This window comes from Tachysurus vachellii, chromosome 20 (assembly GCF_030014155.1).
Source record: "Tachysurus vachellii isolate PV-2020 chromosome 20, HZAU_Pvac_v1, whole genome shotgun sequence".
Classification (NCBI taxonomy): Eukaryota; Metazoa; Chordata; class Actinopteri; order Siluriformes; family Bagridae; genus Tachysurus; species Tachysurus vachellii.
In genome coordinates, this window is record NC_083479.1 from 20,503,478 (window position 1) to 20,517,701 (window position 14,224).

The 14,224-nt window shown below is 36.0% G+C and overlaps 1 protein-coding gene across 2 annotated transcripts in view; it reads left to right on the forward strand.

Annotated features, from left to right (window-relative positions):
• itga2.2 (integrin, alpha 2 (CD49B, alpha 2 subunit of VLA-2 receptor), tandem duplicate 2) overlaps positions 1 to 13,157 on the forward strand; it is a 33,683-nt gene extending 20,526 nt beyond the window's left edge. For both annotated transcript variants that reach the window (XM_060895416.1, XM_060895417.1), the window contains exons 15-29: positions 503 to 633; positions 761 to 924; positions 2,406 to 2,665; positions 2,754 to 2,836; positions 4,474 to 4,612; positions 4,735 to 4,827; positions 5,407 to 5,483; positions 5,613 to 5,696; positions 5,793 to 5,895; positions 6,707 to 6,817; positions 7,731 to 7,841; positions 8,157 to 8,270; positions 10,076 to 10,165; positions 10,312 to 10,428; positions 11,043 to 13,157. In XM_060895416.1, the coding sequence (XP_060751399.1) occupies positions 503 to 633; positions 761 to 924; positions 2,406 to 2,665; positions 2,754 to 2,836; positions 4,474 to 4,612; positions 4,735 to 4,827; positions 5,407 to 5,483; positions 5,613 to 5,696; positions 5,793 to 5,895; positions 6,707 to 6,817; positions 7,731 to 7,841; positions 8,157 to 8,270; positions 10,076 to 10,165; positions 10,312 to 10,428; positions 11,043 to 11,135 (1,770 nt within the window). In that variant the 3' untranslated portion in view covers positions 11,136 to 13,157. The remainder of the gene's footprint in view (positions 1 to 502; positions 634 to 760; positions 925 to 2,405; positions 2,666 to 2,753; positions 2,837 to 4,473; positions 4,613 to 4,734; positions 4,828 to 5,406; positions 5,484 to 5,612; positions 5,697 to 5,792; positions 5,896 to 6,706; positions 6,818 to 7,730; positions 7,842 to 8,156; positions 8,271 to 10,075; positions 10,166 to 10,311; positions 10,429 to 11,042) is intronic.
• The last annotated feature ends 1,067 nt before the right edge of the window (positions 13,158 to 14,224 follow it).

Below are 14,224 nucleotides of genomic sequence, written 5' to 3' on the forward strand. Positions count from 1 at the left end.
AGAAAATTGGCAAACAATAATTTTTTAAATTATTAATAGAAAACTTCCACATAGTTACAGTTAAAGATGCAAAACCTCCGAAATATCTGAAGTCTAATTTCAGTTCAATGTTTTTTTTTCCTCTGCCAATAATAAAAAATAAAATATAATTAATTAATTATCACAAACAGATATAAATCATTTTATTTTTTATTTTTCTTCTAATTTTATATTTAAATTATATTAATAATTTATATAATAATTTTTATCTTACATATTATTATTTTACATTTTTTTGCATTTGATTTTGTAAAAAAAAAATAGAGTTGATAATTATATCTAGCTGTTTGTTTAATATTTGATTGTATTTTTCTGCTTATATTTTTTTCTTACTTTTTATATTATAATTTTGCATTTAATTAAGTTATTTATAGTTTTTAATTATTTATAGATGCCTATTTAAAATGAATTTGATTATATTTTTCTTCTTGAATATTTTATTTCGTTATTTTATTTTCTGCAGAAAATTCTGGCCATGAAACTGGATCCGAAGTTGCGTTATTTCGGACGTTCTCTAGACGCCAGTGGAGATCTGAACGGAGACTCGGTCCCGGATGTATCAGTGGGGAGTTATGGGAACGTGCTTCAGCTCTGGTGAGACTCTCTGGAGTGGGAAATGTTTCCCATGATGCACTGGTTCAGTCGTTTTCCTACAAATCATTTAATGGACATTTTCTGTCATGTTATGTCATCGATGTGGTTCTGTGGCGTGCGGTTTCAGGTCCAGGGCTGTGGCGGTGGTGACGGCCCGAGTCACGTTCACGCCGGACAGGATCAGCATCCTCAGTAAATCCTGTGGTCTTGGAGGACGGATGGTGTCATGTTTTGAAGCCACAGTCTGCTTTGTGGCAGAGTTCAGACCATCGATCTCGGTCGGACCTGCAGGTGAATTCAGACTCTATTTTTATTCAGATCGTCGTCTTTACTTTATTTCATACAGATTGTAGAAGAATAAGCATTTATTTTGTCACATCTACATTACAGCACAGTGAAATTCTTTCTTCTCATATCACACTATTTGGAGGTTGTGGTGAGAGTTCAGGGTCAGACATGATACAGAACCACTGGAGCACGAGGGTTAAAGGTGCGGTGCACGATGTTTGAAAGCCAACGTTGACATTTGAAATCACCAAAAGAAACACGCCCCTAACCCAAATGGGTGTCACCCCTGTTTTTATAGCTCCGCCCACACATACATACTTAACCCAGGCCACTATTATGGCGGAACCTGCTGGGGTGGCTGGCCGAGGGGATATTTTTATCAATAAATGAACACAATGAGTAATACTATGGTAATAACAATGTGTTTGTGTAGTACTGTGTGTTGTAGCGTGAAAGGTTTAGCTCTGTTTCATGCGGAAGATGACGTTCAACACCTAGAACCCAAGGCAGAGGTAACGGCAGGTATCCGCCATGTCAATGTTTCAACCGCTTTCTGCTAATGTCAGACATGCGCACTGAACACTCTCTCTCTGCCGCATATTGACAAGACACGCCCCTTTCTGCTCATTGGCTACACGTTTGTTTTGTTTGTTGGCCCGACTCGGTTTTTTGAAGCATTTTTCAAACATCGTGCACCGCACCTTTAATAAGGGCCTTGCTCACATTTCCCTGTGTGACTGTAAACACCAGGGAAACAGAAACCTGGGTTCTGTAGTGCTTTCACACTGCTCCTATTGGACCTGGGATTAACACTGAATCCTGTCTGTCCATCATCTGATGGTTCATTCCCAAACCCTGTATTATTAAATTTTTATCCTCCATACTCATGATTTCTGAAACTTTAGAACATTCAAATGTGGGAAAATGAATGTAATATTTGTTCTTGTTAGATTATTATGAATAAAATGTAAAACTCCTCAGAGAGTCTTGTTACACATTTCAGACCTTTTTAGATTTTTTTATTCTGTCGTCAGATTATTTTGCGTCGCTGTACAAATCAACAGCTGTCGCGAATTTATTTAAATTTATTTGGTTTATTTTAAAATTATGATAAATATAAAAAAAAAGTTATTTTTTTATTACATTATATTTCAAAATGATAAAGTATGCCATTAATATTAATTAGAAAACAAAATAAAATTTTAATTTAATACTAGAAGATTTTGTTAAAGACATTTTCACTTATTTATTAATTTTTTTATTAATTTTATTAATATTTTTTATTTTTATTTTTATTTTTATTTATTAATGTTTGGTTGTGGATTTTAGCTAAAATGTCCGATGTGTTTTAAACCTTTTATTGAATTTATTGATGAACAAGAAGGAGATAAATAGATGAATAGTAAAGATGAAGCAGAACCGATAAATCGATCAGATGAGAGAGGAATTTGCCTGAGATCTTAAATTCTAATCCTGTTTTTCAGAGATTAAGTACAGCATGACGCTGGACGCTGACCTGCAGTCGTCTCGAGTCGCCTCTAGAGGTCACTTCAGGAACTCCGAGCGAGTGGTCCAGCAGGACTTCAGCGTTTCCACGACCGAGGTGTGTGCAGACCATCAGGTGTACGTTCAGGACACTCCTGACCTCGTCAACTCCATCGCCGTCCGAGTCGACATCACACTCCAGAAGCCAGACTCCAGCCCCGTCCTGGACGCCTTCAGTCCCGCAGCGTGGGATTTTTTTGTGAGCGCCGTGTCCAGTGTTGTGTGTTTGAAAGCTTTGTAGTTGTTTTCTTTAACTTTTACTGACAGACTTTTATTTTGTTATTCAGATCCCGTTTTCTAAAGACTGTGGTACTGATGAAGTGTGCTACAGCGACTTGGTGTTGAGCGTCGAGAGAGAGACGCCGTCTGGGTGAGACACAGTGATGTTTCCTTCAGAAAAAAAATACACTACAGCAGTATTCTAACTCTACACACACACACACACACACACACACACACAAACTATTTCTAATTCTGTTCTGTTCTTTGTTTCTGGCATGAGCAAGACAAAAAAAGCTGGTGGTCCGGAGGCATGAAATGGTGAAGTCCGTGTTGTTTTGTTGCCATGGCAACAACTCTCCATCAGTATGACCTTCACTGAAATAAATGTTAAATTGATTCATGAAATATTCATGAAACCAGCAAAACTTAGTAGAAATCCTTTTAGCGGCTTGTTAAGTGCAGTTTGTTTATTTTGGGTGGAAATGTTGAGGCTTTTGTTGATAATTAACACTTAAACATCAGGTCAAAGGTCATACAGCCGAACCAGTGCAAATCTCTAAAGCTCTCTACGACAAACTGCACTCGTCTCTGGAAAGGTTTTTTTTTTTGTAGTTTGTTCTGAAGACGATGTTAACTTCATTAACTAACACGCTACATGCCAAAGTTCCTGAAAAATCTGTGCTTTAAACGCTTCGCACACGGTTTCTCTGTTTCTGTCTCCATGGTGACGACCAAAAACGTGCCTTTGTTCCTGTTAGCTACGTCCGTTCTTCATAAACACTCACAGACTGTTCATTAGACTCGTGTGTCAGAATTTGTGAAAATAAATGAATGGCAATTTTTATTGTTTTTTTTTTTTGTTTTGTTTTTTTTTTTTTTTGTAAAATTTGGTACAGACAATAATACAAAAAAGAAAAATAAGCAATGTAAAAAAAAGGAATATAATAAATAATAAACAAACAAATATTTAAATTAAACTCAGTTTAATATCAAATAAATGCAGTGTTTTTAAAAAAAAATCAATAAATGGTTCACATTTGGAATAAAATTCGTTAACCTCCTAAAATTATATTTAAGCTTGAAAACCTTACATTGGAATAGAATTAAATGTCTTATATTATGTATAGAAGAAGAAAAAAAAAAGGGAAAGCTACCTGAAATAAAATGTATAGAAGGAAAAAAAAGAATTAATAATTAAAAAAAGTTAAAAAATATATATTTTCTTAATCTTAGGCATTGACACTGTCACAAAAGCAATATAATAAAACCTAGAGTTCATTATCAATAATCATATTATTAATAACAATAAATATTATTATATTATATAAATATTTCTTTATTTTTTTGGTATTACATTTGGCATGAACACAGAATTCAGTTGTTCTTTGCAGACAAACTGATTAAAGAATTGATTTTTATTTTTTATGAGACGTGATTAAAGGAACCGTGTTGTTCTTTGGGTCCTGCGTAGAACCTTGACAGATTACTGGACGGACGACAAGAGAGTGTGTAAGTGTGTGTAGAGTCGTAGTGAATCATTGTGAATCGTTTTTACTCTTTCTTTTTTTCTCTCCTTTTCTCTGTGCTAATAATTTTGCATTCAGCTCATAGACCAAAAGGAGTTTTTTCAGACACAACCAAATAAAGTGTGGACTCGAGGACGACGGAGTCGTGTTGTAGACATTACTGTGTACTAAAGTCCAGCTGCACGTCTTCACGCTGTCACGTTCTCTCTGTTGAATCTGAACGTCTACTTAATAAATTCTCATTTCTGTGCCTTTGTAGCTCCTCACTGCTGGTGAGTTACAAGAACAGAAGACTGACGCTGTCCGTGACGGTGATGAACAGAAAAGAAAATTCCTACAACACCAGAGTGACCGCTCGCTACTCCAGCAACCTGTTCTACTCCTCCGTAACGCTGCCTGTACGTCCCAAACCTGTCATTTAGTGTAGATTTAATCGCAGATGCATTTTATTTCACAAGCTGATTTTTTTTTTTGTTCTAATGTTCTGTGATTATTTATTTATTTTGTTTCTTTTCCCCAGAGCGATGGTACTGAGGTCAAATGCACGTCCAGTAAAGACGCAGAAATTGTCATGTGTCAAGTGGGATATCCAGCGCTCAGAACTGACCAGTCGGTGAGACGCCATGACTCACTAAACACACCAGTGGAAATAGTAACGACGTCTATATGAGGCATTTAGGAGGCTCGCTCTTATTTACAATCTCCTGAGTTAGAAAACGACACCTAAATCCAGGCTGAAGGAAGCAAACATTAAAAGATTGAGGGGGAAAAAAAATTAAAACTAGATGAATAATTCAATATTTCTTTGGATATGCATGAAGGTTTTTATTGATTATTATTTTGAACATTCAGAGAGAGCGCTATTCTCGGGAAATCTACTAGGGGGCGACATAAAGCGATAAACACGGTTTGTTTTTATTGTCATTACTTTATCTCTACAGTTGTTTCTCACCACAATGCAAGACATCATACATTTTTTTGGTAGCTTAGTTGTAGCTGTTTTTGTGTTTATTTTCCTGGTGTTCGTTGGTATTGTAGCAGATTGTTGATGATTATTGTGGTGATTGTGGTTGTGGTTGAGATGATTAAACTGTTTTGTTGTTCTGACGAACGTTGTGGTTTTTCTGATCGTTGCTTTTTCGAGCTCGAGATGTCATGCTAAAATAAAATAAATGATATTCTTGTGTTTCAGGTAACATTTGAGATCAGTTTTGAATTTAATTTGGCAAAATTGCAAAAGGAAGTCAAAGTGGTCTTTGAAGCACAGAGGTAAGAAATTTAACACTCTGTCGAGACCTTCAAAAGAGATCTGAGTTATTTTCATTGCTGTTGCTGCCTCATGATAATGCTGATGGTGATGACGGTGATGATGATGATGATTGTCTGTGTTGATTGCAGTGACAGTTCAGAGGAAACTCCAGCAGATAACATGGAGACGATGATGATCCCAGTCCAGTACGAGACAGAGATCATCCTCAGCAGGTCTGATTATAAACATCAGCAGCAAAACTTTCAGACAAATAATTCTTTATTCAAAATGATGTTTAACCCAGAAAACTGTGAACATGATTTTTACAGAGAAGCCAATCTGATTGTTCACATACTCGATGAAATGGATGAAATAATAAATCCGGTAAAGACGTATGATGACATCGGCCCAGAGCTCACGTTCACCCTGAAGGTCAGTGTGTTTTCTTTTTTTGCTTCATAAAAAATTCCCAAACTCATAATAATTTGTCTAAGAGTAAATTACACAGAAGTTCATTTGTTCGTTATCCTTAAGGATCTCAGACGAATTAAAATGACAGTTTCACCTCTGACTGTTAACAAACACTGACACTGGAGACTTCTTCCATCATTGTTACATAAATCACAACATCTTACAAATAGAAGTTATGAAACTTTCTAAGCTCTAGATAGGATCAAATAAATATGTGGTATAAATGACTGTAATACATTTCCGCGTGTTAACAGTAGATCTGTTTAATCACTACGCACAGATTATTCTCTCTAACAGTATGACCCTGAGTGTTAAAGTGTTGACTCATAAATCTATAATGATGATTTATAAGTTGCTCAAAAGCTTCTGGTTATACAACCACACAACTATATACAGCTGTAGAACTCTGTGTTTATACTGATTTATAATCCCACTCTGAGTGTTTATAATGATAAATAATCCCACTCTGAGTGTTTATACTGATTTATAATCCCACTCTGTGTTTATAATGAGTTATAAGGTCACTCTCAGTGTTTATAATGATTTATAATCCCACTCAGTGTTTATAATGATTAATAATCCCATGCTCCCAGTGTTTATAATGATTTATAATTCCACTCTGTGTTTATAATGATTTATAATTCCACTCTCAGTCTTTATAATGATTTATAATCCCACTCTGTGTTTATAATGAGTTATAAGCTCACTCTCAGTGTTTATAATGATTTATAATCGCACTCTCAGTGTTTATAATGATTTGTCTTCACTGTAGGTCTCCGGAGCAGTTTTTCCAGTCAATCTGGTTCACCTCAATGTCTCGCTGCCCATCACCACTAAATTAGGGAATCAGCTGCTGTATATAACCTCAGTGGAGGGAACACCTGTGAGACACCACATCATCATCATCATCATGTTATCTCACCTATCATGGTCACATTCTACATTACGACAAAGTTCAACATTCCCATAAATAACTCACTGATTTGGTCATAAATGAAACAGTTTATAACCATAACGATTACATTCCCAATAGATCTCATTCTCTTTATCATCTTCATATCGTGGACAAAATCAGCTCCTAGTTGAACAGTTTTTATTTCTTCACCCTCGTCGCACTTTTGAATTTATCTGCTACAGTTTAAGACCAAGTACAGAGATGAAAAACTGACTTACTATCAATTAATCAGCGTGGATTATTTTATAGATCTTTATACCAGTTTCTCTTGTGTGCTCAGTTTGATGTTTAAAATGTTTACTGTGTTTAAACAGAGTTGAACAGAGAGCAATGAGAAGAGCTAACCTGAGAGTACAGCTCAGTATCTGTGAGCACGGCTGTTATAGTGTTCAGTGCTCTCTCGTGCGACAGTTTCTCTCGTGCGACAGTTTCTCTTCACACTTGTCTTTGTTCCACGATCATTAACACTGTGTGAACAAATCCACAGAATATTGAGTGTGGATGCTTTTTTTTTTTAAGAGTGAATGGTTATTTACTTTTAAACGTATACATATAAGGTTATAGTTCAAGTTCAAGTTCAACTTTATTTATATAGCACATTTCCAAACAGCCACACGGCTGACCAAAGTGCTTCACAGTGCGTTTGACATTACACATACACTTAAGAATACACACATGCACAATAAAAATAGGGTTCAAAAAGCTCAAATAAGAATTATTTAAAAAAAGTAGACAAAATAACCAGTTTAAAATGATATACATGATCTTTATGTTTATAAACTGATTATATAAAGTTGTAGCTGTTGATGTGTGTGCGTGTGTGTGTGTTTGTGTGTGACAGACGACTGACGTTCAGTGTGACACCCAAGCGCTGATTGATCCGTTTAACATCAGAGAGAAGGAATACACACTCAAATTCACCCCAGAGAGCTTCAGAGGCACCAGTCACCTGGTCAGTGTGTGTGTGTGTGTGTGTGTGTGTGTGTGTGTGTGTGTGTGTGTGTGTGTGTGTGAGTGAAATCTCTTTTCTGTAAACGTTAATAATCATGTATAGAAACTTCCTTGGAAATCCAAAATGATTCTGATTGCATAGCCAACTTTATATTTTTAATATAATATTTTTAATAAGGCAATTAGTTTTTTGCAATAACATTTACTATCATACACAAATATAACAATAAAAATGTATTGTTTGAATTGTGCATGAGATTTAGTGCAGTATTTTCCCTACTGTGTGGGTGTTATTATCTTTTTCACGTCTCCACAGAACTGTGTCTCGGCCAAGTGTCAGGAGCTGAAGTGTGTGCTGAAAGACCTAAATGTGAAAAGTGACTACAATATCAAAGTGTCTGCGAGGATTTGGAACGAAACATTAGCCAAGGTTTCCTGAACAGCTTCTTTCTTCTGATTTACCGTTTTTGACAATGGACATTTTCAAATCTCCACTAAATTCACATTGTTTGTTAGAGAGATTAACAAAAATAAGTGCACTTTGTTTTGTCCCACACTCTAAAGGTGAGGTACAGTATAGTGATGTAACATATTGTAGAACAGTATATCCTATAAAAGCAGTATAGAATAGTATAGCATAGTGTAGTGTATAGTGTTGTGTATAGTATACAGTAGTGTTGCATAGTGTTGTGTATAGTATAGTGTAGCGTGTAGTGTAGCGTAGTGTAGTGCATACTAAAGTGTAGTGTAAACTATTGTATAGTGTAGTGTATAGTATAGTATAGTGTAGTTTGTAGTGTATAGAGTAGTGTATAGTGTATAGAGTAGTGTATAGTAGTGTATAGTGTATAGAGTAGTGTATAGTGTAGTGTATAGAGTAGTGTATAGTAGTGTATAGTAGTGTATAGTGTAGTGTATAGTAGTGTATAGTAGTGTATAGTGTAGTGTATAGTGTATAGAGTAGTGTATAGTGTATAGAGTAGTGTATAGTAGTGTATAGTGTATAGAGTAGTGTATAGTGTAGTGTATAGAGTAGTGTATAGTAGTGTATAGTAGTGTATAGTGTAGTGTATAGTAGTGTATAGTAGTGTATAGTGTAGTGTATAGTGTATAGAGTAGTGTATAGTGTATAGAGTAGTGTATAGTAGTGTGTAGTGTATAGTGTATAGAGTAGTGTATAGTAGTGTATAGTAGTGTATAGTGTAGTGTATAGTTATGTATAGTAGTGTGTAGTGTATAGTGTATAGAGTAGTGTATAGTAGTGTAGAGTAGTGTATAGTAGTGTATAGTGCAGTATGGTACAGTAGAACAAACAGCTACAGCTTAGTAAGATGAAGTATAGTATATTAAAATATATTTCTTTGTTTTAAAACTAATATACTGCACATGTATTCTAACTGACATCAACTGGTAAATGTTTATTTTATGAATATAGGTTTTAATGGTAATAATATGGACTATAATATAGCAAATAAAAAGATCTACAGTACCATAGACTATAATACTGTACAGTTGGTATATTTTCATTCATATTCATTCACTGCATGTGTAATTCAACTGATATCAACAAGTTAATGTTTGAATTTGGATTTAAAACATATTTTATTGAGTATATTAGAAATGAGAGGCTCAGATCTCAGATTTGGAGAGAGCACTGTGGGAATTTGGTGACAGCCAAACGGGACACGGGGGTGAAAAATTCAATGTTCTCAATCAAGAGCAAAAATGTTCATCATATGATCCATAGTTGGTGTACAATAGAGTAAATAATAGTATAAAGTAGCTGAATTATAGCGTAATTCAGAATTACGCTATAATCCAAAGCATAGCGAGCTTCGAAGCATAGCGAAGTGCCGTAGACTATAGTGTGTTAGATAAAATAACTACAGTATACTATGGTACAGTAGAGTTTAATACTGTAGATAAAACTGGTACATTTCTATCTAAGATCTCAGATGTTATAAAACTGTGAATTTAGTGAACATCAGAGAATACGAAGGCTAAACTCTTACCATTTCAGGGATATGCCAAACATTAATCCTGACCAATCAGATTTTCCGAATTGATAATGTCAATGTTTTGACAGACAGTTAATCAATCTGGCAACCCTGTGTTTCAAGACTTGAAAACCAAATCACAGTAAAATATATTTGTAAAATCTGTATAGCCATATTTTACTCTCTCTCTCTCTCTCTCTCTCTCTCTCTCTCTCTCTCTCTCTCTCTCTCTCTCTAGGCTGATTTTCAGTCAGTTATATTAGACGTGAACGCTCGTATCGAGACGTCTCAGCCTGATCTACTCGTTATCGCCCACAAACACGTGATGGTACTGTATATTTTATTTGATTTAGCTAACATTAATTAAGAACATAACAAACCTCAGCCCTCAAACTGCTCTGTTTTACATTCAAAAGAAAAGTGATCCAGTCAGCGGACACAGCATTTATGTTGTTGTTGTTTTCTCCGTATCAGGTGGAGGTCACTGTGAGTAAACCAGGTGCTAAAGGTGACATACCTGTGGGTGTGATTGTGGGCAGTGTGATAGGAGGATTACTGCTGCTGGCTCTCGCTGTCGCAGCACTGTGGAAGGTAACCACCTGAAAGTGTGTGTGTGTGTGTGTGTGTGTGTGTGTGTGTGTGTGTGTGTGTGTGTGTGTGTGTGTGTGTGTGTGTGTGTGGATATTTTACACACGAGAGGAAAACTTTAATCCTGAAAGATCTTCCTTTTATTTCTCTCTCAATCTCTTTCACTCATACTTTAGTTTTAATAACAATATCAGTCTTAATATTTAATTATTTAAATTAATAAATATTTAATTACTTAATACCTTTCTTCCTTCCTTCCATTCCTTCTATTCCTTCCTTCCATTTATTCTGTCGTTCACTTCCTTTCTTTCCTACATTCCTTCATCTTCCCTTCCCTTTCCCCTACTTTTCCTTCTCTCTCTCTCTCTCTCTCTCTCTCTCTCTCTCTCTCTCTCTCTCTCAGCTCTGTTCTTTTTGCGTTCCCTATGTTATTATTTAACATTAGTCTGCTATGATGCACATTTTCTTATTAATAATAAAAATAATATATTTTTTTACAATGTTCCCAGGCAGTTTTTCATCATATTACAAAACAAAAATGAAAGACTCAAATTATATTTCTTTTTTAAAGACATATATTAAAATAATTGTTTGTGTTTGTGGCTCGTTCTCTTCAGTTCGGCTTCTTTAAGCGTAAATACCATCAGCTCCAGAAAAGTGAAGATGGGGCTGAAGCAGAAGGTCTACAGAACGACGGAGGACAAGCGTGAGCCCTGAACCGATCCCCGTCTGTCTAAAGTCTGATCTCACATCAGCTCCAGTCAAAGATGTAACCCTCAGAGACACGGAGATCAGACCAGCGGCAGTGAGGAGGAGGAGGAGGAGCTTCATCCACACACCAGCAAAAGGAAACAATCTGCTTCGAGTAAAAACATTCTGAAGCCACAAAGAGACAACAATCCAGCTGTATATAAAATCCTCTCATCTGCCGTTTGTCTTCAACACTGGACAACGTTTCAGTTTTTACTCCGAGTCTCTGAATGAACGTAAGAGACGTAAGCGACAGGGAACAGACTTCATTTCCCTTTTGGTTTTCATCTTTATTTGGAAACACTGTAAATATCGTCAACGGAGAAATATTGTTGTGAATGAGAACAGCACACAGACTGCACTGAGCTTTACCCCAAAAACTAGTTTTATTCACCAGCACAGAACAACATGATTCTAGAAATGATTCCATATATGGACAAGAAGATTTTCCCCGTTTAGGTATTTTTTTCTTTTCAAAAGGGAAAAAAGAAGTCAAATTATTTTGGCTCATCAGATCACGATGTGTAGCATTGTCACGAGAAACGTGAGCTTGTTCAGAGCCTTTAATAACATCACACTTTAGTTTGTAGTGTTTATATGTTTCAGTATCGACATTTTTCATATTCATTTCATCATTTTTTGTGAATTTCGTTTTATCCAGAACTGTAAATGTTCTACTACTGAAGCCTTAATAGTGTAAATGCTTTTTGCTTGCAGAACATACAGTCGAGTGCAAAAGTTTTCACCCCCTTTAATCAAGACTTCTAATCAAGGGCTTATTTATCTTCATAAAGCTAGTGCAATCAAAGAACATTTAGCCACGCCCACAAAATTCCATAAAAGGACAAGAGGGCTACAAATGAAAAGACCAGACAGTGGCGCTGTGCACTAAATATCCAGTAACGCAGTTCATCGACTGTATTATTATAATAAGGCGCTGCTCCTTTTATTCTAATCGGATTGTTTTCCGTCGTTCGTATGAAGCGACCGAGTTTGAAAAATAATCATTAAACGATTTACGGACATTTTCCTGAATTAAGTGGATTTTCACAAACACACCTTTCAGGTGTAAAAGCTCCTGTGAATAATTTTCAAATAGATTCATTCGTTCGCAGCGTGATAAAGGAGGCTCAGTGAGGTACGATTAAAAAAACACTCTCTCTCTCACACACACACACACACGCGTAAACACACACAAACGCAAACACACCCCTAGCTAAACAGTTTTCCAGCTGTATAAATGTACATTATGTTTCCTCTGAACAAGCAGTGATGAAAATATTTGCCCTCGGCTGCACATTCAGTATTAAATACATGAGAACAAAAGTCTTAAAAATGAATATAAAGGTCATTCATGTAACTGAGAAAAAGAAAAAATGACAGGAAACACGGCCAAAAACTGTTAACGATTCACAACTGTGTGTGTGTGTGTGTGTTAGAACATACCGATCTATCTGTCTATATATATATATGCAGTTGTGGTTAATAGTTTTAACACACACACAAACACACACGTAACTATGATTGTGATAACTAGGTGTTTGTGGTCATCAATGCCGCAGCACTTTGACCCTGTGTGTTCTCTGTTTCCTGTTTGTCCTGTTCTTCAGTTCACAGCAGATACGTCAGTTTCATCCCAAACACTTCATCAGCTGTGAAATCTCACATGAATCATTTCTATTCTGAATTTTTATTTTCCTCTAAAGCTGCTTTGGGACAAAAGTCCGTCATTAAATGTGCTATAGAGAAAACATACTGTAGAATTGAATAGAATTTAAGCTGCATGTATATATTTATATAATCACAACCGTCTTCAGATGCTGCGTTCATACAAAAAGAACCAAAGCTCTACATCTGATTCCTGTAAAAGTCTGTGACTGCCGTGAGTGAGACACATTTATATCACAGTGGAGACTTTTATATTCTACTTTTACACACGGCGATGATTCTGTGGATTGGTTATTAAAACTTAAAATGAAGCAGTGAGTCACAATCGTGTGATATTAATCTGTCATTTACAAAATGACACGTAGCAACTGTTGTGATATTAAATCATCACCCGGAGGACAAACGAGTCGTGAAAATAAACCACAATCTGGAAACTGAGTGAACTTGATAAAAAGTTAAAACCGCAACTGAGCGATTATTAACTCGTATTTTTAAGAAAAAGGCAGTTATCTGAAAAGAACTCGCAATTACAAGATTTTTAAAAAGTCGGCATTGTGTAACAATACCTGACAAATTAAAAAAATATTTGAAATAATACTTAATTAAATTAAATCATTTGCGAAATAGGAAATTAAACAAGTCTAAAAAAGTGATTTTAACTCACAATTATGAGATAAAAGTCACAATGGAGTGAAATTAACTCAAAAAATGAGCAGATGTGTAAAAGTAAATAATAATAATAATAATTACGAGCATAAAAGAAGCTTCTAGAAATATAAGACACATTTACTGTTAAACACTTCATTCGTCTCTCTCTTTCCTTCTCTCTCTTTCTCGCTCTCTCTTTCCTTCTCTCTCTCTCTTTCGCTCTCTCTCTCTTTCTCTCTCTCTCTCTCTCCTCTTTCGTTCTCTCTCTCCCTCTCTTTCCTTCTCTTTCCCGCTCTCTCTCTTTCCTTCTCTCTCTCTCTCGCTCTCTCTTTCCTTCTCTCTCTCTCTTTCTCTCTCTCCTCTTTCGTTCTCTCTCTCTCCCTCTATTTCCTTCTCTCTCTCTCTCTTTCCTTCTCTTTCTCGCTCTCTCTTTCCTTCTCTCTCTCTCTCTCCTCTTTCGTTCTTTCTCTCCCTCTCTCTCTTTCCTTCTCTCTCTCTCTTTCCTTCTCTCTCTCTCTCTCTCTCTTTCCTTCTCTCTCTCTCCCTCTTTCCTTCTCTCTCTCTTTCCTTCTCTTTCTCGCTCTCTCTCTTTCCTTCTCTCTCTTTCTCGCTCTCTCTTTCCTTCTCTCTCTCTCTTTCGCTCTCTCTCTCTTTCTCTCTCTCTCTCTCTCTCCTCTTTCGTTCTCTCTCTCCCTCTCTTTCCTTCTCTCTCTCTCTCTCTTTCCTTCTCTCT